This window comes from Ictidomys tridecemlineatus, chromosome 9 (genome assembly GCF_052094955.1).
Source record: "Ictidomys tridecemlineatus isolate mIctTri1 chromosome 9, mIctTri1.hap1, whole genome shotgun sequence".
NCBI classification, from domain to species: domain Eukaryota; kingdom Metazoa; phylum Chordata; class Mammalia; order Rodentia; family Sciuridae; genus Ictidomys; species Ictidomys tridecemlineatus.
In genome coordinates this window covers 111553335-111577564 of record NC_135485.1, presented here as the reverse complement: position 1 = coordinate 111577564, position 24230 = coordinate 111553335, and the positions used below count along the sequence as shown (strand labels likewise).

The following is a 24230-nucleotide window of genomic DNA, read 5'->3' as shown; positions in this document are numbered from 1 at the left end:
TTATTTAGCCATAAAATGGAATGAAGCACTGGTATGTGCTACAACTGGAGTAAACTTTGAAAACATCATCCTAAATTAAAGAAACCAGACACACCAAGCCATATATGATTCTGTTCATAGAAAATATATATAATAGGCCAGTACAGAATGTATAGAATAGGCCAGTCACAGTGACAATGTCCTCTAGTGGTGGCCAGCAGCTTAGGGGACAGGAGATGACTGTTCATGAGTATTCAGTTTACTTAAAGGGTGATGAAAATATTCTGAAATTACATAGTAGTGATTGTTGTAGAACTTCTGGGGTATCCTAAATGCCACTAAACTGCAGATTTCAGAAAGTTGAATTTATAGCATGTGAACTGCATCTCATTTTTTTTAAGTAGAGAGAAATACCTAATTCATAAACAAAAGAATAGATGAAAGCATTCTTTTTGACTGAGTATTTCAGAGTCATATGGGAAGAGAAGTAGGTTCATAAGATGGGGAAATAGACTGGACTGACCAGAGAGGAGAATTTGGGATCCATAAAAGTGAAATGATGGGTTTTGGCAATCATATTATTTTAAAAATAAGTAGTATAAAGTCAAGAATTTAGAAAGACTGAAAAATCCAAGTCTATTTATTTCAAGCTGTGATAAGAAGAAACGGGAAGGTGCTTGCCTAAGATCATACAATAAATAAATAGGAGTCAGGATTTAAACCCAGATTTGACTAACTCCAGAGTCAATACCCATGGCTATTCTTTGTCCCCTTCAATACTTTATCATGATGACATTTCTAATATAAATAAAAATCACTCTTATAATATTAGCATTTTATTTTTCTTCCATCATAAGATGAAAAATTATATTTGATTTTGACTTTACTAGAGAACTAGTTTCTCAGGAGCCAACTAATATTCACTAAGTGCAAACAAAAATCAAATTGTTTTTTAGCGTGATTTATTATCATTGAAGTAGAAGCATTTTAAAAATATGTGTTCCTAGAGTATGATATGGAACACTGCAATTTTTCTTAGATTTAGCCAAATATATTTCATAAAGTATAAAATTAAAATTATGGCAGAGATATAAATAAAGAGGAAATTGAGGCATGGTCAATGGAATACATTTTTATAGACATATTGAAGTTCATTTAAACCAAAACATAGTATTTTATATTGCTTTTTTTTTGCCTTTGAATGTAAATTATTAAGGTGGCAGTTGGAAACAAAATTTCTGATTATAACCTATTGTCATGTGGCCATAGTTAACTATATAGAAAACTAAGACGTTTATCTGATTATCATGAAAAAGGAAGAAATGAATATTTGCAGATGTGGCAGTTCAGTTTCTCTGGGAAGCAGATTCTGAGATGGAAACTCACTAGCAAGGAAGTTTATTATAGAGTGTCCTGGGATCAATGACTGTGGAAAGTCAGTGAAAAGAGCAATTGTGAGTAGATCAGTCCCAACAAACTTGTAAGCCAATGCAATGGGAAACTCTGGAGCAGGGACGACCTTTATATTTGTCCCTAGTTGGAGAGAGGGGACCATGTCCTAATATTTCAACTTTGATCATTTGTTGCACAGTACTACTAAAAGGTGTGAGATTGGGCAAGGCTACTCTCTCTATCTGAAAAAAATCGTGAAGAAAGCTAACAGTTGAAGGCTGTTTTCCAGAATTTGTGGGGATAAATCCTTTGTTCCTGAAGAGAATCTGGGTAGTACATCACAGATTGTGTCAAGGTAGAATGCTAGCACTGTCTGTCACTGATGATATAAAGGATGAAAAAGGAAATTTAAAAACATATCTTGCCTTGAAGACATAAGAACTTATGTTTCAGCTATATTCCAAATAACAGACAGAAAGGATTAAGTGTCTAAAAAGCAATACAAGTGAAGAATTTTGGGAGTTCAGAGGTTACTTTTCATCCACAAGTTTACAAATATTTATTAAATGTCACTCAGATGTTAGATACCATGCATGCTAGGCAGTACGGGTTGAGTATACCTCATCCAAAATTCTTGGAACCATAAGTGTTTCAGATGTCACTTTTTTTAAACTTTGGAATATTAGCATACACAGTGAGATGGATTGAGAATGGGATCTCTATTAGTCAGCTTTATATTACTATAATTAAATACCTGAGATAATTAACTTATAAAAGTATTTATTTATTTTGGCTAATTATTTTAAAGATCCCAGTACAAGTGTATCATGGCAAAAGCATGTAGAAAAAAGAGCAAAACCATTTACCTCATGAGCCAGGAAAAAAACAGGAAGAGGAAGAGATCAGGGTTGCACAGTTCCCTTCAAGAGCAATAACCTAAGGTCCTCCAGCTAGGCCCCACTTTCTAAAGATTTCACCACTTCCCAGCACCATTACTTGGGGACTGAGTTTTTAACACATGGACTTGTTAACTGCTGTGCCAAAATTATCCAACAATAACAATTTACTAGAGGAATCATTTATTTGTGTTCATGGTTTCAGAGGTCTCATGATTGGTCAATTTCATGGTTGGTTCATGGTTGGTCAATTTCATTTCTCTAGTCCCAAGATGAGATAACACATCATGGTGTCAGGGCATGGTGGAGGAAAGTTTCTCAGTTCATGACATCCAGGAATTAGAGTGAGGAATAAGGGGAAAATATAATCCCTAAGGGCATGCCCCTGGTCACCTACTACCTCCAGCCACATCCCAGTTGCCTACATTGGTATATTGAATGAATTATTTGTATAATTCATTCAAATTATTAATCCATTAAATAGATTAATCCACTGATTATGTTACAAATCTCATAATCTATTCACTGCACATCTGAACATTCCTGCATTGCTGCAAAAGCTTTTGGGAGGACATCTTATTTCTACACTATAACATGGATCTTCACAGAAAACGTATCCAACCAGAGCAGAAACCAATCCTAAACACAAAGTTTGTTGTTGTTTCACATGTGATATACATATGAAGACAATTGCATATAATATATATTTTTTTAAAGAGAGAGTGAGAGAGGAGAGAGAGAGAGAGAATTTTTAATATTTATTTTTTAGTTCTCGGCGGACATCTTTGTTGGTATGTGGTGCTGAGGATCGAACCCGGCTGCATGCATGCCAGGCGAGCGCGCTACCGCTTGAGCCACATCCCCAGCCCCCATATAATATTTTTATTGCTACTGCTTTTGAATATGATTTGTTACATTAGGTGTGGAACTTTCTACTTGTAGTATCATGTCAGTATTAAAAGTTTCCAAAATGTGGAGCATGTGAAATGCTCAATCTGTATCATCAGAGAGATGAATATGACCGATCTGTTCTTTTGCCAAAATGGAATTTAGTGACTCAGTTGGAAGAATAATTGAAACTAAATTAAAAAAGTAAAATAACTCCTAATTTTGATATATTGTGGGAAGGAAATAAACAGCAAATAAATGACTCATTCTGAACTCTGTTTTTCAAGAAGATGCTCAAAGGGAAGAGGAATATAAACTTGGTTATATAATCTGAGAAGGAAGCAGCCACAAAGAGAATGGAAAGACAGAGGCAGGAGGCATAAAATATTCCAGAATTAAGTGACAAGTTTGAAGATTTACGAATGCCAGCAAGACTGGGACATAATTAGCAAAGGAGGAGGGAGTGGTCTGAGAAAAAGGGGAGTGTGGAGAAGACCCTGGGAGCCTGAGAATCTGGGCTGTGTGAAGAACAATGGGAAGACAAGGGCTTAGCACACAGTGGAGCACATGTAATCTGATTATTGGTTCTTATAAATTGCTTCTGGCTGCAGTAGAGAAAGTGATGTTGAAGGACGGAAGGAGCATCAGAAAGCTTAATGTCAAAGATTTTGAGAACTACTTTCAACTTTTATTCAACAATTATTAAACTTATAAATGTGCCACATTCTTGATAAAGTGACATGCAATAAAAAGGCAAAATTTCTTGCCTCCTGAAGCTTACTTTTCTTTGCAGAGATTCTTCTCCACTTTTCTCTCTTCATACCTACATACATACAGACACATACATGTATATATAGATGTATACACACAGATTTGTGAAAATGAACGGATGAAAAGAAACTCTGAACAACTTCCATAGCTATTTATTTTTATTCTTTAAAATGCTTTTTCCTTTCTACTTTCTATGTATAATAAATTATGCATGTATTCTACATGCTGTATATTTTATTATGTATTTATGCACATATATTTTGTAAGTATACACATGTATATATTATTCACATACTATATGTAATATATAGTCCTATATAGATATTATATTACATATAACATACCATACACCAAATTATGCAGGTATATTAAAAAGTTTTTACATTTTCTGTAATTTTTGAGTGAAGATAAAAAAATTACTCAACTTTGCATTTGCAATCTCAATTTTGTCATGCATTATAATATGCATTAGGCCCATACAGTATTCCCTCTTGAATTCAAAGAAACTTTTATATGTTGTGATGAAATTAATCTTACATTTTATTTAATAGATAATATTATTTTAAATACGTAGTCTTTTTTTAATTTTAGATGAAAATGTAACTACCCAAATATAATTTATTTTAAAATGTAGTTTTTAACTTTAACATTAGTATCAAAGCAAAATAATTTTTTTGTACTTATGACTCATTATTCAATTTATTTTCCTTGTGATGGGATAATATAATTATAATGCAATTAAGCTACATACCCAGAGTTAAATACCCAGAGTCTAAATAAAGCTAGTGGCACAGAGTCAGAATAAACTGGTGGCACAGAGAGAAGAGCTGAATACAGTATTCTTCATGATTTTGCTGCCTTGTGTTTGCATAAAATTCTGTGATAGAATTTGTGTTTTTTAATATGAGAGGGTTAGGATACTATAGTATGTTTCAATTCATTTCATAAAAGAAAGTCAACTACTAGAGAATTCCTGATTCATTATATAAAGAACATCATTCTAAAATTTCCCTAAGTAGACTATTTTTTCATTGTTTTTATCTTTCAAAAGCCAAATATTAAACATTCTCCAAAATTTAGATACAATGACTTTCATTCACATGTACATAAAGTTTCAAAAGTGGTTCTGGCAGAGGGATCTGAATGTGGTAATATCTGGTGACTTTTTAAACAATGAACAGCTTCGATACTGATTTCAAAACAATCAGTATTATTTAGTTGGACTGTCTCAGCTATCAGAGAAAAATCAAAAGAAAGTCAAGGAGAGTGGAGAATTCAAACTTAAGCCACAGCTTCCACTATTTTAGGCTACCAAAGCAAATACTCTACTCTACTTCAACACATTTATTGATCATCTATCATGAAAGTTTGGCCTTGGTATTGAAAAGATGAACAAGGCAGAAGCTCCTTCCTGGCATCAGTTTGGAGAGGAAGATCTTTTAATTCAACATAAAAAAACGTGTCAGATGTTGCAACACAGAAGTCAAGTAAGTGAAAAGGGACACAGATGACTAGAGACCCCCAGCTTCACTATGATATAGAAACTCTTTCTATCCACTTAAAGTAGCTGTCTAAGCAACTATAAAATTCTGTAGCACATAGCATATGCATTAAGGAGGTTTAAGTGACCATGAAATATTCCCAGGAACACAGTCAGAGCTATCATAGTGGTGGGGTTAATAAAAAAATCCTAAAGCACAAAATGACCTTAGTTTCTATATTTTTTCTTGTTTCAAAGGTGAATGGAATTAACTGTTTAAATCTTAACATGTATGATTAAGATTAATATGCCTGTTTTCAATAATGATTTAAATATTATTGATTAACAAGCTATAATATCTCAACTTTTGAGAAAACTCTCCTAGCCTTACTTTATTCTGAACACAAATCACCTTAGTGGCTAAACCTTCAGGTCGGAGCTTCAGTAGGAGCTCCAGGACCTTGTGCAATACTGAAAGGACCTCAGCAGACTGGGGGTCAGTGCCCTCAGACACAGTAGTTTCTAGGTCTCTGCACTTCTGTTGCTAGGCATTTACTGAAAGAATAATGGCAGGGCCATTGTAAGTGTGGTTTTCTTTACCCTCCCCCACTCTAAGCTCCTCTTTCTCTGCTTTTGCAAGTAAGTGAATATTTGAATTCAGTGGACAGAGAGACCCACAGAGGTTTCCACATGTCAGTATACATGGGTACCAAAAGTTAAGGTAAGAGCTATTAGTAATTCTTTTAAAAACGTACGTAATACTTTGCTTAATTTTAAAAAGTAGCTGGCTATTGTTGCTTCCAGTGAGATTACAGGTCTATTTTGAGTTTTAAAGAACTTTGTAAAACAAAAACAGCTTTTTATTTTTAAAAAAGCATTTATTTTCTTCTGAAATGTGTGGTACTTATAATCCAGTAAGAGTATGTGCAGAGAAAATCTGGCAGAAGTTAACAAGATATATGAAAATAGCTCGAAGAAAAGTGTTTATGTAAAATACTGTTATGTTATTATCAGTTATGGCACTTTCATTGACAGACTAAATCAACTACTAAATCAACAAACTTTGTACTGTGAGACTTCAGTCTTTTGGATGTGGTATGCTGCTGGTTTAATATTATAAGTATTCTGATTACTCTTGATACAGAAACACTGGGGAGCACAGAGGATTGAGTTAGGCATATTCACACATGTTAATTACTTTTCTTTTGAAACCAAATTCTGAGTCTCTTTCTTTCTTTCTTTCTTTCTTTCTTTCTTTCTTTCTTTCTTTCTTTCTTTCTTTCTTTCTTTCTTTCTTTCTTTCTTTCATTTTCTAGTGTAGCAGAGGTTGACTTCTGTGTGCCAAAGAAATCTAAATCAAATATATGAAATCAAGATAATGGGTGAGAGGATTTAGTTTAAGCCCTTAAGTGAAAAGTCATAGATTTAAAGAATGGTTATATCACTTTTCATATACCATACCTTGGGCTTCTTGACAATATATCATAGGGTTGTTAGAGAAAATAAATAAGATTACATAGTTTATATGCCACTTAACAGAGAATGTGGCACAAAACCAGTACACAGAGAGTTAAACAATTTCTATAATTATCTTGAAAAGGTAAGCCAGTGTTAACCTGCCCTTACTGTTGGTATAAGAAGAGAAAATTCAAAGAAATAGTAATCTGTCCAACAAGAATTTATTGAAAGGGGGCAGGAATATAGCCCAATGGTAGGGTGCTTGCCTAGCATGCGTAAGGCCCTGGGTTCAATCTCTGCCACTGGGGGAAAAAAAAGAATTTACAGAAAAGGTCAGTGACACAGAAGTCTCTTGGGATTTCTGGTGCTTAGAGTAAAGCCCTGAAAATTAAATTCAAGGTCAGGTGTGTCCAATACCTTGACGAGGTAGGAAGAGAGAAAATTCTACAGCTGATGGATGTTCTATAAATATCAATTAGGTTTAGTTGATTGATAATTTTACCCTGAAGGAAAGATGTTAATATCTGTGACAATAATAATAGATTTGTCTATGTCTCCCTTTAGTTGGTCAAAAGCCCTTTTTATTTTATTATGAGACAGTTTTCTTACTAAGTTACCCAGACTGACTTTGAATTTACAATCCTCCTGCCTCAGCCTCTTGGGTTACTAGGATTATAGACTTATGCCACCCTTGGCAGTTCTGTGGATTTTTACTTTATGCATTTTGAAAGTATATGTGATGCACTTAAATACAATGTTGTTATGCCTTCTTGGTGAACTGTCTTTGAAGATTTTGAAATCTCCCTCTTTGTCTTTGAAAATTGTCTTGAAGTCATTGATGTCTAATACAAATACAGTTTAACCAGTTTTCTAAAATTTAGCTGGTTTACAGTTTATATGGTATTTATTTTTCACATTTTATTTTTAACTTGTTTGTGTAATATTTATAAAATTTGCTTGTTCAAATTGGGAAATTTATAGGCTTTGCTTTATTTGTTATTTTGGTTGTTAACTCTGATAAACACTGACTTTTTGTTTGCCTGGATTTTTGTTTTTTCATTCAGATTCTTTTGTTGGTACATTATAGTTGTGAAGCCAGATTTAAAATTAGGTAGTCAGTGTAGTTAGGGGGTCTAATATCATATCAAGTGAAATCTAAAATGGAGGCCATGCTGATAATGATTCCCGGAAACCTGGACAACTCATGGAATGTAAATGAAGTCCAGGAAAGGCCCTAGGCCAAAGTCCACCCTAAAGAAATATTAATGGAATCCAAGAAACAGCCTCCAATAGATTTGGAGATAGCCCATCCCAAAGAAGTGATAATGAGTTCCTTCCTGCCCAGATTACTTGTTTGGCCCACCTGTGTCCCAACCCTTCCTCCCCTTACATTCCATCACCAAAACTATAAAAAGGGGAGACAACCACACTTCCACGGATTCCACCTCTTGGGTCCCCTTCTTCCTCCGGGAGAAGCTTTTTCTGCTGCCCTTGAATAAACTTCTAATTTCTACTCTGACCTTGCCTCCTCGTGCTCTGTGGTGTTATTCTTCAACAAGGGGAAGCAAGGACTGGTCACTGGTCAACAGCGGTAACAGTTGTACATAATGATGGGATTTGTTGTTGCATATTCATATGTGCATACAGTACAACAGTATAATTTGACCAGTATCACTCCCCAGCACTTCCTCCCTTCTTCCCACCTCCCTTCCCCACTCCTTTCCTTTAAAGACCCCTCTTTGATTTTCATGACCCTCCTTAGTTTTCCTTTTTTCTCTCTAGCTTTTGCATATAAGAGAAAACGTAGGACCATTGACCTTCAGATCTTGACTTAATTTGCTTTACATAATAGTCTCAAGTTTCACCCAAAAGTATAAAAGAAATATTGACTTTTAATTGGAATATTTATTCTCTTTATATTTAAGGTATTTACACCCTTGTGTTGGTTGTGCTCACATCAGCCTGCACTTTTAATTACAAATCTGATCAATGATCTGATCATTGATCAGATTTGTAATTAAAAGTGATGCATACTTTTAACACAAATGTGTGATTTTTATTTAAATATTTAAATTTTTGAAAAAAGATATAATGTATTATAATTTACTATGTATAATAAATAATATTGAATTTTATGCTTACCTACATATATAACTGTTCCACTGGTCTTCATTTTTCCCTCCTGGTCTAATTTCTCCTTAGGAAAAACAATTTCTTTAGCATGTTTTATAGTGTGGGTGCTCTGGAAACAACCTCTTTCAGATTTTGCCTATTGATGATGGTTTCTTCTTTGCTTTTGAAGGATCCTATCTTTTACAAGATATAAAATTTTAAATAGGTAGGGTTGTTTTTTAAGCTTTGAGCACTATGAAGATGTCATTCCATTGTTTTCTCTCATCTGTTTGACTTAATGAAAAGTCTTCTACAATGTTTTATCTCTTTGTGTGGTATAACATTTTTTTTCCAGACTACAGTCAATATTTTCTTTTTATCTTTAGTTTTTCAGAATTTTACCTGCATATACCTAACTCTTATTTTCTACAGGGTATTCCTGAACATTTTGAAGGATTGGGTTAATATGTGTTATCAATTTTGGAAAATTTCTACCTATTATCTTTTAAAAATAATCATTTGTCCTATTTCGTATTTCTTCCAATTAGAATGTTAAAACATGAAATTGTTCTATAGATCTCAGACACTTTTTGCTTTTTCTACGTATTTACTTTTTGATGTGTTTCAGTTTGGATAATTTCTTTTTAAATTTTTTTCAAGTTAATTGATTCTTTTATTTTTTTCTGGTGAGCTTTTAAGCTTTTCAAACGAGTATTTTCTTAATGATGTCATATTTTGGATTCATAACACATTTGTACTTTTTCTTTTAAGTAATTTTGTCAGATAAAATTTTCTTTCTGTGCAGACATGTAGCCCACTTTTCTACACCATTCTAGAATAGTTATTTTAAATTCTCTGTATATTTTCAATATCTGGGCTTTTTTTGGATCCTTTTCTATTGAGGATTTCTTACATGACTATAGGTCAAATTTTCTAATTTCTTCATATGCCTCACAAAATTTGATTATATGAGAGACATTATGTGTAATGGAACAATAAAAAGTGTAGTAAATAATATTTATCTCAGAGAAGTATATACCCTTATCCTGTCCTGCCTTAATATGGGGACTAAGTAACCCCAATTTGTAATGAGGCAGGTGTAATCTAAACCAAAATCATTAAATCTGTAATTAGTTTAACTCATCATGGTTTTAAAATATTTTAAAGTCCATAACTGGGAATTTCTTTTAACTATACTTGATACCTGAGCATAGGCTAAGCTTGGGAGTTCTCTTTGTTCTTTGCAATACAGAAAAAAAAGCTCTTGGTGCTGTGTGAGGCCTATAATTAAGGTACAATATTATGTGCTGCTTCAACATCTAAAACCAAGGGCACTGGATGGACTAACCGCAAGTTCCTTTCCCTACTCTGCTCTTGAGGATAAAGTCTCCTAGCCAGATGATCCCCCTTATCAAGAAGACCAGGCACAATTCCTGTTTATCACTGATTAGTGGGTTTCAGCTTTCTGCCAGCCCACAGAATTATTCAACCAAGCCAATGATACACTCTTTTGAAAGCAGGGAACATGCCACTCTTGCTCTTACAAAACCTGCCTCCTATAGTCCTTGACTGTTTACTTTGCTTCTGAGCATGACCCTGTGTGGTGTGCTGTTTTCTCCTCCCCAGGCTGTGAGTGCATGTATGAACTGGTGTTGTCTCATCCATCTATCGCTGGGTGTTACATGTTCAGTCATCCTCAGAACCCTAGAATGGGTATTTGTCCCTTGCTAATGCAGTAGAGAGGGGTGATTAAAACACTGTGAAAAGGGCTGGTGGTGTAGCTCAGTGGTAAAGCGCTTCTGAGTTCAATCCCCAGTACAAAAACCAAAACACTGTGAGGGGAGATCTCCTTCTACTTTACTTCAAAATGTGCTCAGCCAGGCCTCAGTATGTCTCAAAGTTATATATTTGAGTTCTCTTTCATGCTCTTCAACAAGTCTTTGGAGGGCTAGGCAGAGACTACAATGGAGCCTTATTATTATTTTTTTCAGAATGAAACCCAAGGCCTTTATGCATGCCAGGCAAGTATTCTACCACTGAGCTGCATCCCCTTAATATCTCCCTCCTTTATTTTTTTTGTTAGGACAGGGTCTTACTAATTTGCTGAGGCTTGCCTCAAACTTGTGATCCTCTTGTCTCAATGTCTCTAGTAGCAGAGTTGCAGATTTACACCACTGCACCTGGCTCCTGGCCCTTTTCTGACCCCCACCCCCCATCAGCAGGAAAACAAGGGTTGTGGCAGGCTGATGCCTCTGGTGAGGTGGAAGTTTAACCCCCTTTACTGGCAGGGGTGGGGTTTTCATTTTGGTGTTTGGTGGGAGTACTTACCTTTTTTAAAGTTTTCTGGTGGATAATTTTCTAGTACATTTATTTACATTGCTTTCTGTCTTTTGAGGCTATGAGAAGTGCAATAGAGCCCCCTCCCTTTACTTCCTCACGCATCCATAGCTACGTCTATCCATTCACTGATTCAAAACAAATATTTTCTGAGTGCCTATGAAATACTGTTCTGGATACTGGGAATGGCATAGTGTTCTGTCTTCCTGGAGGCTCTTTTCTAGCAAATGAAAGGAGTGTAATAATTGTGCTGTCAAGGACATGACATCATCAGCTCCTACAATTGTATGCAGGAATTAAAACAGCTGCCCGACAGAAATGAAATAAGCAGTTACTATTAGACTAAAGGCAAACTTATAAAAACCCAAAATGTTCCCCCTAACTTCATACCCTCAAACTAATAGAAATCATTAGATTCTTAGAAGTATCTAAACTTAGGTGTGAAATAAAAATAAAAAATCGAAGCTGGACTTGGTAGCTGGGTAAGGTGGCAGCTATAATCCCAACATCTTGGGAGGCTGAGGCTGAGGAGAATAATGAGTTCAAAGGCAGCCTCAGCAACTTACTGAGGCCCTAAGCAACTAAGCAAGAACTTGTCTCTAAATAAAATATAAAAAAAAGGTTGGGGGATGTGGCTCAGCGATTGAGTGTCACTGGGTTCAATCCCCAGTACAAAAAAAAAAAAAAAAGAGAGAGAGAGAAAGAAAAGAAAAATAGCTTAAAATTGTTTAAGAAGATGAATTTAAAACAATTTGAAAATTAATTTTTTATAGTTTTTCTAAACTTAGAAGTCTGTTACTTCTTTGGAGGGTACTAGCAAATGGTGGAATATAAATTAAAACTAAATTGTGTGTTCTATGAGTCACTAGTGTGGTACCCTGTGAAGTTATTCTTAAACACTAATTTTCTATAAGTAAAATGAGAAGAGAATATTTATATAGCATGGTTGTTATAATTATATGGCATGCCAAATTTAACTTATGCACCACATTGTTTCATCAAAATCATGAGGAAACTTGTTTCTTTCCTTTCCCAACCCTTTTGCAGCATACATGTCACTCCCTTTATTCACATGTAAAGGTAATAGATTTTGAATATTTTCAACCAACAAAAAATGGGGGAAAATATTTTTAACAATTCCAAATGACAGAGTAAAGCTATAAGAAAATCTTATTTGGAATGTTTTAAGAAAATAAAAAAAAATTCTTATATGAAAAATAAAGTTATATAATAACCATAGCCTTTTATAAAGATTCTTAGAAGTATCTAAACTTAGGTGTGAAATAAAAATAAAAAATTTGACTAGGATCAAGCCATAAAAATAGCTTCAAATAATACATAGCACAATCTACAGTGAAGTCCTCAGTCTGAGGTTCTTGTTTAACTTACATTTGTATTTTTTTAACTTAATAAAAAAAACATTTTGTATTTTTTTTCTAGTGGTTAGAAAATAAATTTATGTGAGTTGTAAAGAAACCCAGAAGAGACTGATTATCTCATCATCTAGAGGTAACCCATTTTGCAGTGTGTATTTAATCCTGTTAATGATACAATGAAAAATGACATAAAAATCTCCTGAGAGCTCACAACATAATGAATTTCATGTTTTATTTTTATAAAATACTCAAAGCAAATAAGTTAGCAACATGGTAAAAACAACTTAATATAAATAGTCTAATGGAAAATAGGGGTATAGCAGAATGAAGGGGTTCAAATATATGAACTGACAGCAAATTTAATTCAATAGTAGTATTTAAAGTATCTGAAAGAAGAAATGATCTGAGTATTGTTCTGTCAGTCATTTTAGGAATACTATTTTTCTTAATTGTTATTTGATGGCTGTAAGTGAATATCAGCAGAATTTGAAGTTAGGTCTCTGATAGTTTCTGTAATACAGAAACGTTGTCTCTAATTAAGAGCAGATTCATATTCCTAAAACCATCAAATGATCTGAGAATTCTCCGGAGAGTTATAGCACAAGATCATTTAGTAGATGAATGATGAGATACAGCACCTTTATCCTTTAGATCACAAGGTCACTTGTAAGCTTGGATGCAGACAGCAGGGATCACTGGTCAATACCCTGCAAAAGGTGAAATGGATTGCTCATTTCCATTCAATTTTATTATCATTTGGTAGCTCTTTGATATCAAATATAGATCCATTGAGTGACCTTTTACCACTAAAGTTCACTCACTTTGACTAGGATCAAGAATCAAGATGGGATTTTAAAACTATAGAAGCAAAAGCCAAAAGTAAGCAAAACAAAAAAAACTGTGAACGCCATCTAGTTGTGTTTTCAACATTCAAGATACTCTGTTCATCTACTGCTACTACATCAAAGGAAACAAATTCAAAATGGTACATTAAATAGAAATATTTTACTTGTATTTTTTTGAATTACTATTCCATTATAAGTCAAAGCTATTTGTTTCTGTCTTTTCTGGGTAAAGAGCTACAATGTCTTTTTTAAATTTAATTAAATTAATTATTTTCTTTTTTTGTACTTAAAACCATATTTGTAGTGCAAAAATTATGTGTTTCCATTACCCTTTTGGCTAACTAATAGCTGCCTGGATTTTTGTGCTGGACCCTTGTGTTTTTACTAATGCCAGGTTTGTGGATTTTTTGACTTTGAAGTTCACATTCCAGTCAGTTGGGCTGTGATTCCCATGTGTTTTAATTTAAATAACCCCATGTTATATGCTGTCTAGTAGGACAACAGTATGCACATAGAAATGAATGGCAATGACATTTAATATTAAATAGTTAATATTAAATAGTTTTAATATTAAATAGTTAGTCAGCAAGTCAGGGAAAATTAGGTCTTGTTTTAAAACTTGATATCCTGTGTTTAGAACTAGGGACAAGAACACATATTTACAATAACACAGGAACCAAATGGGAGCAGGTTTCCAATTTTCCGATTCTGGAAAAAAAAAATTCTATGATGTTTATTTAGCAGGAACCTAATGCCTGGCAAAGAAGTTGACAAAAGATTAATTACACATGTATCTAATCTTTAAATAACATGTAAATGACCATTAAAAAATTGATATCCAGTAATATTCCTAGTTTCCTTTGTAATCCCACCATCATCTAAGAGAGAGTGCCTTGCATTGACTGAAGGTTTAGATTATTACTAAATGTGAGGATAAATGAATAAACTCTTATAACTTAACATATATTTGTCTAAGGTACAAGATAAGGAATTTTGCAAATGAAAGAGATTAATAGAATCCTAAGAATCAGAGATTTGCTGGAGAAATGAAATCATATATCTCATGAAGCACCTCTACTAAAAAAAAAAAGTAAACCTAGAAAACTCTTTTGATCAATTTAGTTCTCTGTGCACTACAGCAAAGATATATGTGTGTTTTATATGATACTATTTTAATTTATTTTCATGTGACTCATTTTTCTTCATCTATTTTTCAGTGGTACACACAACCTCTAGAAAATTAGTGCTAAAAAATAGATAAGGTGACATTCTAATTATTCATTCTATTAGTCGGTGTCATTGGCAAAGTTCTAAGAACAAAATTTAAAGCAAGGTTCTTTACGATTATTTAGGCTTCTTTTTTGTTATTATAATCATTGAGATTAATTTCAAGTAATGATGCAGTTGAAGGTGTTTATAAATACCGTAATTTTTAATAACTCATCCTGTGATGTATGAAAGACAGACACTGTAAAGGTGTTTTTGTTTATTTGTGTGCTTGTAAGTATACATTTGTATAAAATGTGACTCTCTGAATATGGCACAGTGGAAAAGAAGTATCACAAAATGTTTTCTCCATTTCCTATATCCAGAACAAAATGTTAAGCTTTTTCCTTCAGCCTCCATAAACAACATTCCACAGTTCCCATTATCCATGTGAAGTTTCTCTTCAAAATCAAGTGTATACTTCGGAAGGAAAATTGCTCATGGTTTTCTCATTGGGTTTTCCTGATAATAATTGTGTTCTTTTTCCCATTTTCCCTTAGTTTTGTCAGAGGCCCTTCTACCACATCCATAGATCCATCCTAGCAGAGGTCACAGATCACAAAAAGCCTGCAGAAACAGGAAATCCAACTTCCTGAGTCCACCACAAAACACAGAAACCTGTTTCCTCTACACATCTCAAATTGGCAAAGTTCTGTCTTAGCACATTCAGTATAGAAGCAGCCATCCCAAAGGCTTGAAGGAATTTATCTTCAAATTTCACATGACTTTTTTTTGTTTTGTTTTGTTTTAATCTGTTGAGATGAAGGGTGCAAAGTTATTTTTCCTGCTTTCAAGTTTATGGAGTGGGGGCATGGGGCTTAACAGCACTGAGCATTCTTGGACTACACCTGAGGATGAAAACTTCCAGAAGAATGTGGCCTATTCTTCAGTAAATAAAAAACAAAGTCTCCGAATGCAGTCAACCTCTCAGATCCCGTCTGCTGAGAGAGTTACAACACCTGAAGCCAGAACTTCTGAAGAGAATCCTCTACAATCCTTGCTGCCTCACTCTGAGACAAGCACCCTCCCTGAAGGTACTAGAAACCCAGCACTCACACCTACAGGGAAGACAGAAGAAGGGGTGGTGGGGCTTCAAAATCTTACCCTCCCAACTGAGCCCAGCATCAAGGTCAGCCCTGGAGCAGAGATGGTCGTTCTTTCTAATTCCACGCTGAAATTTCTTCGGAGCTTTGCCAGAAAGTCAAATGAACAAGACATCTCTTTAAATTCAGTTAGAGGCGTGGGAAATCGATCGCCAAGAGAAACGTACCTCAGCAGAGGAGACAGCCCTCAAAGTCAACGATCCAGCTATCAAAAGTCAAGTTTTGAAACAACTAGAGGAAAGTAAGGAACACTTTTTTATTTATTTTTTCTGTGTCTGACTAGAAATTCTATAAGAGTATAAGCTAACTTTTTGCTTGAACTACCTCACTCTCAGAAAGTTATTTCAAGATAAAATCAGATCATAATTGTAACCCCACAATTACAATTTTTCCCTTTACCTGGTCGAGAAAAGATGAACAAGTAAAATGCAACAATTTTATTTTATCTGATATAATCAAAATCACTTTTTTATTCAACTATGCAAATATTGTTAACTTGGAATAGTCACTACCAAAGTAGCAATATAGTAGCTATTAGATTTTTATTTAGTTCCATGTGTTAGTTGTGTTCAGAACTATAATATCCACAACTTGAAAGAAAAACATTTTTTTAATGGAGACATAAACAGATGTGAAAATTAAAATAGGAGAATTGTAGAAAATATGCAGTAATCAATCATCAGACCAAACCAACTGAGTTACAATGTGCAAAAATACTTTTTATATAATTAGGCTGAGGTTGTAATTCTAGCTCTAGGGCTGTCACAACCCATGACTTGGAGTAAATCAACTGATCTTCCTAAGTTTTAATTTTCTCAAATGTAAAAAAGATATCATATGTGGAATGCAGATAAAACTATAATTTTATGGGTTTATCATCCAGATTCAAAATAATGAAATATGCTTAGACAAATAATTCTCACAGGAAAGGTTCTCAACAAATCATATTTCGCATTGTTATCATATTGTGTTCATTGTCATGAATGTGATAAATTAGAAAAGACTACTTATGTGTTGACTTTAAATTAAAGTTAGTCCAGTGTCAATTGCTGAAGTGAAATAATAAAACCAAGTATTGTTAGAGAGGGCTTTCAAATAAACTGAAAACCAAACAAAAACAAAGAAAAAACAGTTCTGGCTAAGTTAGTGTTTTATTCCTTTTAATGCTCATAGTCACCAATGTGTTTGGAATACTGGAAGCTGAGGGTTACAAAATTAAACTTGTAAAATACTTTTACCTTAATAAAACGATTTCAATACACCAAACATGCTTGGGATCTAAATTAAGTTTCTTTCTAATAATATTTAAAAAATCAAAAGTAAAATAGTAGTTGGCACCTGCTACATGAGGACATTTGTTCAAGCTGGTGCTGATACAAAGGTGAGAAGCAAGACACTGGGAAGAATACAAACCAATGAATTTGTGAATAAGTATTTCTTATTATTCGAGACAAATTTTTCACCATATCCTAAAGGTTATGCAATTTGTAAAAATATACATGTATATCTGACTTTAATTAAAACCTTATTTACTTAGAATTTATTTACTTGAAATTTTTAATTGTAAAATCAATACTACAGATTACAAAATGCTCAATGTGGAATGAGTAAGTTTTGTCTATAATAGAGAGTTAACAAACATGTATTAATCTTGTTTATTTTTGGAAACAGCAGAATTGTGCCTATTAAACATTAATGACATATATCACTGAGAGCATATAGGGACGTATTTTCAGTGATAGCAAAATCTTTGTGCTAAGTGCACAATAAATATTTAAGAATATTAAATCTGAAATATGTGGATCAAATTGTGAATATGAAGAAGACTCTTTCCCAAAGACATATTATTTTTCCATGGCAAAGTATGGTTGATTTGTTGTAAACTCTTCTTTTTTTTCCATCCTATCATTCTTGGAATGTTATAGTAGTTCTTAGTAAGGAGAATACTTCTATCTATGACAACTTCCTTTGTACATGGTTATTCTGGTGCGTTTTTTGCATCATCATGCATTTTCTCTCATTTTAGCACTGCAGAACTCTTAGCTACAACAGAGCTATGGTTTCCTGTGTGGTAGAGTGGGTGTTAATCAGTGACCAAGCACTTTGAAATGGTTGAGGAATAAAAGAAGAAATTAGGACTAGTGTATTTATGTGTTAAACATATATTGGCTAAACACCTAATCTGACTCCAGTGCTATGGTTATGCTAGGAGTCAATAGTAAACAAAAACACTTACATGTCCTGTGGGAGGGGTGAGAGGAAGAAAAACAACAAATCACAAATGCTGATGTTGAATCAAATAGCAATAACATTCTGAATGAAGCTACTAAGTGTGTAACAGGTGAACGAACAGCCTGCCATTCTTTAACAGGGTCAGTGAGTCTGGCCTGAGAGGACAATAGGTACAATGAAGTGTTGATGTAATCCAACTTCCCTAGCTTCTCCCATATTTCCCAACCCCTGCACACATGCATCTCAATCTTCATCATTTTAGTAAGTGAATAATTCCATAATTGTAGAATTTAGGTATATCCTTTTTATTTTTCTCTCCTTTAAAAAAAAAATCTAATCTATAAAGTCTTTTAGGCCCTTCAATATTTCCCAAATCTCTCAACATCTCTCCAACTTTGCTACCACCATTCTATTCCCATCCACCATCATTTAACAACAATTTTCTAACTGGTCCATATCCTTCCACACTTGCCTTCCATGATCTATGCCCCATGCAAGTGAGAGATCTTTTAGACATTTAAGTCAGATTAATGCATTTCATTGGCTCTAAAACTTCATCGTTGTGACACATTATAATAGGTACTAATAAGAAGGAAAAAGATGACATCACACTTTATTTCTTAGAATTCTTAGATTTATTTATCTTTTAGACTTTGAAATTTTTATCACATCATTCTTTTATGAACTTGAAAATACAAGTGAAACTGGTTAAGGTATTTATAAGGCAATGGCACTAACTACTGTCTGACCAATTGTGACTGAAGAGTATCATTGATTTCAGAATACATTCTGGATTCACAGAAATGTATGTCTTCAAATCTGTGAAATCTGGTATTTCACTGACCATCACACTCCAAACTCAGGACACTGGATTTCTCTGGGCACACTGGCCTTCTCTCTGCTTACTGAACATGTCAAGTTAATATGCATCTCTAAAAAAGCTCCTGTTTTTTATTTTTATTTTTATTTATTTTTTTTACTAGAATGCTCTTCCTTCAGCATTTAGAGCAAGGGACTCCTTTTCATTTGCAACTTCAGATTTAATGTCACCTCCTCAAAGAGACCTTCTCTGAATAACTGATGTAAATTTATCTATCCTCTTGCAGATTACCCCATCTTGTGACCCTTTTTTCTCCTTCATTGCACTTATTTAAAATTAATTGGTCTATGTCTTTCCACAATAGAATATACATTCCACTAACACAGGAACTTTGCCCATCTTCTTATTCTATTTACTGCCCAGAGTAGTGGCTGGTTTGCAGAAATAATTCAATAAAGCTGTGTGGAAGCCCAGTGCAAGAGGCTGAGGCAAGAGGATCTCAAGTTCAAAGCCAGTCTCAGCAAAAATGAGGCACTAAGAAATTCAGTGAGACCCTGTGGTCCAGTGGTCGAGTGCCCAGAGTTTAATCCCCAGTACCACTGCCCCCTCCCCCCCAAAAAAACAAATTGTGTGGAAAAACAGGTTTTGGATGGGTTTGAAACTCAGGAGGAAGATCAAGTGTAGGAGCAGAATCTGGGAAAGGGTTAGTATAGAAACATACATTAAGTTATGGATATGGATGATGCTAAAGGTTCTATAATCATGATCAGAGAAATTCTAATATTTGGTGGAATAAGGGCAGCAGGTACCAGGGCAATAAGCCCTTAAATGGAATGGCCCATGGAACAAAGAAAAAAATATTTTAGGAAGGGAGGCAAGTTATCAACAGTGTATAATGCTGCTGAAAAGGGCAGGAAAATGAAGACCAAAAATATCCACTACTACAGTGACATGAAGCTTAATAGTGAAGTGAGCTCTGTGCTTAGGCCCAAGTGAATGGAGCTATGCAGGAAGGTGGAAAAAAGAGAGGGCAGTTACAGACAGCTCTGTTGGGGTTTTCACTTTTTCTTTTCATTTTGTTTTGTTTTTAATGAAACAGAGAAGAAAGAGATCAGAAATTAAGATTAGTGCCAGGGGAGGTGGAGTGTACCTATAATCCGAGCAGTTCCGGAGACTGAGACAGGAGGATCAAGAGTTTAAAGCCATATCATATTTCACACTTTGATTCAAGTGGGTTATGAACTCCCATTTTTACCCCCGTATACAGATTGCAGAATCACATCGGTTACACATCCACTAATTTACATATTGCCATACTAGTGTCTGTTGTATTCTGCTGCCTTTCCTATCCTCTACTATCCCCCCTCCTCTCCCCTCCCCTCTTCTCTCTCTACCCCATCTACTGTAATTCATTTCTCCCCCTTGTTTTTTTTTAACCTGAACAATAAACAACCATTGCTATTTAAAAAAAAAAAAAAAGAGTTTAAAGCCATTTGTAGGTAAATGGATGGAGTTAGAGAAGATAATGCTAAGTGAAGTTAGCAATCCCCAAAAACCAAATGCTGAATGTTTTCCTTAATATAAGGAGGCTGGTTCATAGTGGGGTAGGGAGCATGAGCATGGGAGGAATAGACGAACTCTATGTAAGGCAGAGGGGTTGGAGGGGAGGGGAGGGGGCAGGGTTATTAATGATGGTAGAATGTGATGATCATTATTGTCCAAAGAACATGTATAAAGACACGAATTGGTGTGAATGTACTGTGTATACAACCAGAGATATGAAAAATTGTGCTCTATATGTGTAATAAGAAATGTAATGCATTATGTTGTCATATATAATAAAAAATTAATTAATTAAAAAAAAATAAAAGAGTTCAAAACTAGCCTCAGCAAAAACAAGGCACTAAGCAACTCAGTGAGACCCTGTCTCTAAATAAAATACAAAAGTGTGGCTTAGTGGTTGAGTGCCCCTGAGTTCAATCCCCAATGCCAAAAAGTAAAAAGAAAAGAAAAAGAAATTAAGGTTGATTCAGTTTCTATTTTTTGTATTTTATTCTTTCCTTATTTTATTTCATATACAGCTGGGGTCAAAATGTTTATGAAAAAATAAAAACTGAAAATGCAGGTAAAAACAAAATGTTTTTTGATGAATGTAATGACAAACTTCTTTTAAAATTTTGTTCATAGTATTCTTTTTCTATAAACTATATAACTTGTTTATTTACAAAGAGGAGGCTTACCTTGAATGAGTTGCAACTTCTAATATAATATTTCAAAAGATATATTCTTCATATCTTTTATTATTTGTAATTTAAGAAATTAATACCGCATTTAAAAATTATCTTGAATTATACAACCAAATCATTAAACCATCAAATTAATATATTTTTCCAAACATTTTATATATATAAACATTATATATATTCCATATATTTTTTTTTGCATTAATCATTTACTTTATTATATTATTTTGCCATTTCTGTTCACTGTTTTTACTGAATATATAGACCTATATTGTATTTTATTTGCTAGAATATAACAAGTCCTTAGTCCAGGTAAATTTTTGTATTTCCACACCTTCTGCTTTTCTGATTATAAAACTATAATTTTTAAAATTCATTATTTATGGGGAAATGCTAAGAGGGACAGTTTGCAGGAACAACCGATTAAACATAGAATTAAGCATCACACAAATGTTAGCCTGCTTTGTAGTCTGCACCCTGGGAAAGCCTGACACCTACTGGAATAAAAACAGTTTACAATGCCCTGAGAGTTGGAAGAAAAGAGATTAAAATAAAATAAAGTGAAATAAAGAAAATGTATAAAAAAGTTATATTTAAGGTTAAACTTAATGCTCATTATTTTAAAGAGGTATATATTATACCTAAATAATTCAGTGTACTACTTTTTAAAGAGTCCTAACTTTAACTTTAAAACTTGTAAAATAGTTTGGATCAAAAAACAAAAACAAAAACAAAAACAAAACCCAAATCTTAGGTATTTCCTGCGATGGGAACACATCCATCTCATTCTCCTATTATTTTACACTGAGAATATTGTAGAAAGACAATATAATTTGTGTGCCTTGTGGCTTCATATACTCGTTTATCACTGGAAACTCATCACCACCCTGTGCCCACTACAGAAAGAAAATTAATGATGCCTGAAAAAGACTTTGATTACAAAAGTTGGTATGTAAAAACATGTTTCTTCTTGGAACCTGAATAACTATAAAATTAAAGTACCAAAAATTCCCCATGATCTGAGCTTTGCATGGTTCACTTCTGAAATGTTTTAAAATATTAATTCATTTACATTATTCTTTTATAAAACTAATATTTTTATCTAAGCTTAAATACTATAAAGAATTTTGAAAAGAAAAAGCTATAACTGCAGAAAGGTACACTAAAGGAAAATAAAGGACAAATTATTATTTTTATCTGAAAATAAAATTCTACTTTTTTGAGGGGGTGCATATCAGGGATTGAACTCAGGGGCACTCTACCACTAAGCTACATCCCCAGCCCTATTTTGTATTTTATTTAGAGACAAGGTCTCACTGATTTGCTTAGTGCCTCACAGTTGCTAAGGCTCGCTTTAAACTCTCCATCCTCCTATCTCAGCCTCTTGAGCTGCTAGGATTACAGGCATGTGCCATTGTGCCCAGAAAAACTTCCATTTTCTTAAGGAAATAACTATTGAATTGAACTAGTCTTTTAGACTATTAGCCAGAAAAAAAAAAATATAAAGACGAGTGAGTGCTTTATTTAAATGTGATTTGCTTATGGAGAATCTTTTACTAAACGTGAATCCTTGTTTCCATTGCTATTATTCATATTGCATATATTTCCCCTTGAACTACATTCTAATTTAGGACTACTGAGCTACACGTAAATTTTAGTCTCTAACATTAATAGTTTGTTGAAGAATTTCTTTTAAGTGTGATTTTTTAAATTCCAATAAACTATTCTGTAACACTTTGAAAATGTTTATGTTCATGGCTTCTTAAGTCTAAAGAGACACTTTGAATACTATATTTCTCCTGAGAGCTAAGCTTCATCATTGTAATTGAACACAAATGATGATATACTTCTGTATTTTGGGGGAAATTATTATTGACTTAAAGCATACAAACAATTATGGTTAAGATGAATTTGTCATATCATTAAAAAAGTAAAAATGGAGCCATGAGGCAAGAAAAAAAAGGGGGAAAGTATATATTCTTCAGAAAAAAATCCCACTTACCCACTTATCTTACTTAAATATCTTGAGTCATTTAATTATTTGCACAAGTGGTGATGGCAGCAAGTGTTTTACATATTTTTTTATTTATATGTGACAGCGGAATGCATTACAATTTTATACATTACACATATAGAGCACAATTTTTCATATCTCTGGTTGTATACACAGTATATTCACACCAACTCATGTCTTCATACCTGTACTTTGGATAATAATGATCATCACATTCCACCATCATTTCTAACCCCATGCCCCCTCCCTTCCCCTCCAATCCCTCTGCCCTATCTAGAGTTTATCTATTTTTCCCATGATCCCTCTCCCTACCCCACTATGAATCGGCCTTCTTATATAGGAGAAAGCATTCTACATTTGATTTTTTGGGATTGGCTAACATCACTTAGCATTATCTTTTCTAACTCCATCTATTTACCTGCAAATGCTATGGTTTTATTCTCTTTTATTGCTGAGTGAAATACCATTGTGTATATATGCCACATTTTTTTTATCCATTCATCTATTAAAGGTTGGTTCCACAGTTTAGCTATTATGAATTGTGCTGCTATAAACATTGATGTGGCTGTGTCCCTGTAGTATGCTCTTTTTAAGTCCTTTGAGTATAGACTGAGGAGAAGGTCTTTTACATATGTTAACTTATTTAGTTTCATAATAATTTTGTGAGGTACGGAAGATTATATTTACTTACAGATTAAGAGATTCATTTCACAGACAAAGAAATGGCTAACAGGTTGTGGAGGCAAGCTGTAGAAGCCGTCAGCCTATCTCCGGCATCCAGTTTTGTCACATGCCCCTATTAACAGGTCAACAACTATGTTACATGACTCCATTCAGGGAAACTTTTTATTATCTTCTTTTGCTTACTCCTCTGTCACCACCCAGATCCTCTCTCTTCCTGATGTATTCTGATATAGAAAAAACAAACTCAATGCAGAAATGAATTTTCTTCCTTATTTGATCTCTCAGCGTGTAAAGTAAAAACAAAGCAAGGAATCCTATCCAGCAAGCAGCAGTC

At 33.9% G+C, this 24230-nt stretch overlaps 1 protein-coding gene across 1 annotated transcript in view; it reads left to right on the top strand.

Moving 5' to 3' along the window:
• Positions 1 to 5985: 5985 nt before the first annotated feature.
• Mmrn1 (multimerin 1) overlaps positions 5986 to 24230 on the top strand; it is a 64987-nt gene continuing 46742 nt past the window's right edge. The window contains exons 1-2 of the mRNA XM_040293082.2: positions 5986 to 6127; positions 15301 to 16144. Coding sequence (XP_040149016.2) covers positions 15561 to 16144 — 584 coding nt within the window. The 5' untranslated portion in view covers positions 5986 to 6127; positions 15301 to 15560. The remainder of the gene's footprint in view (positions 6128 to 15300; positions 16145 to 24230) is intronic.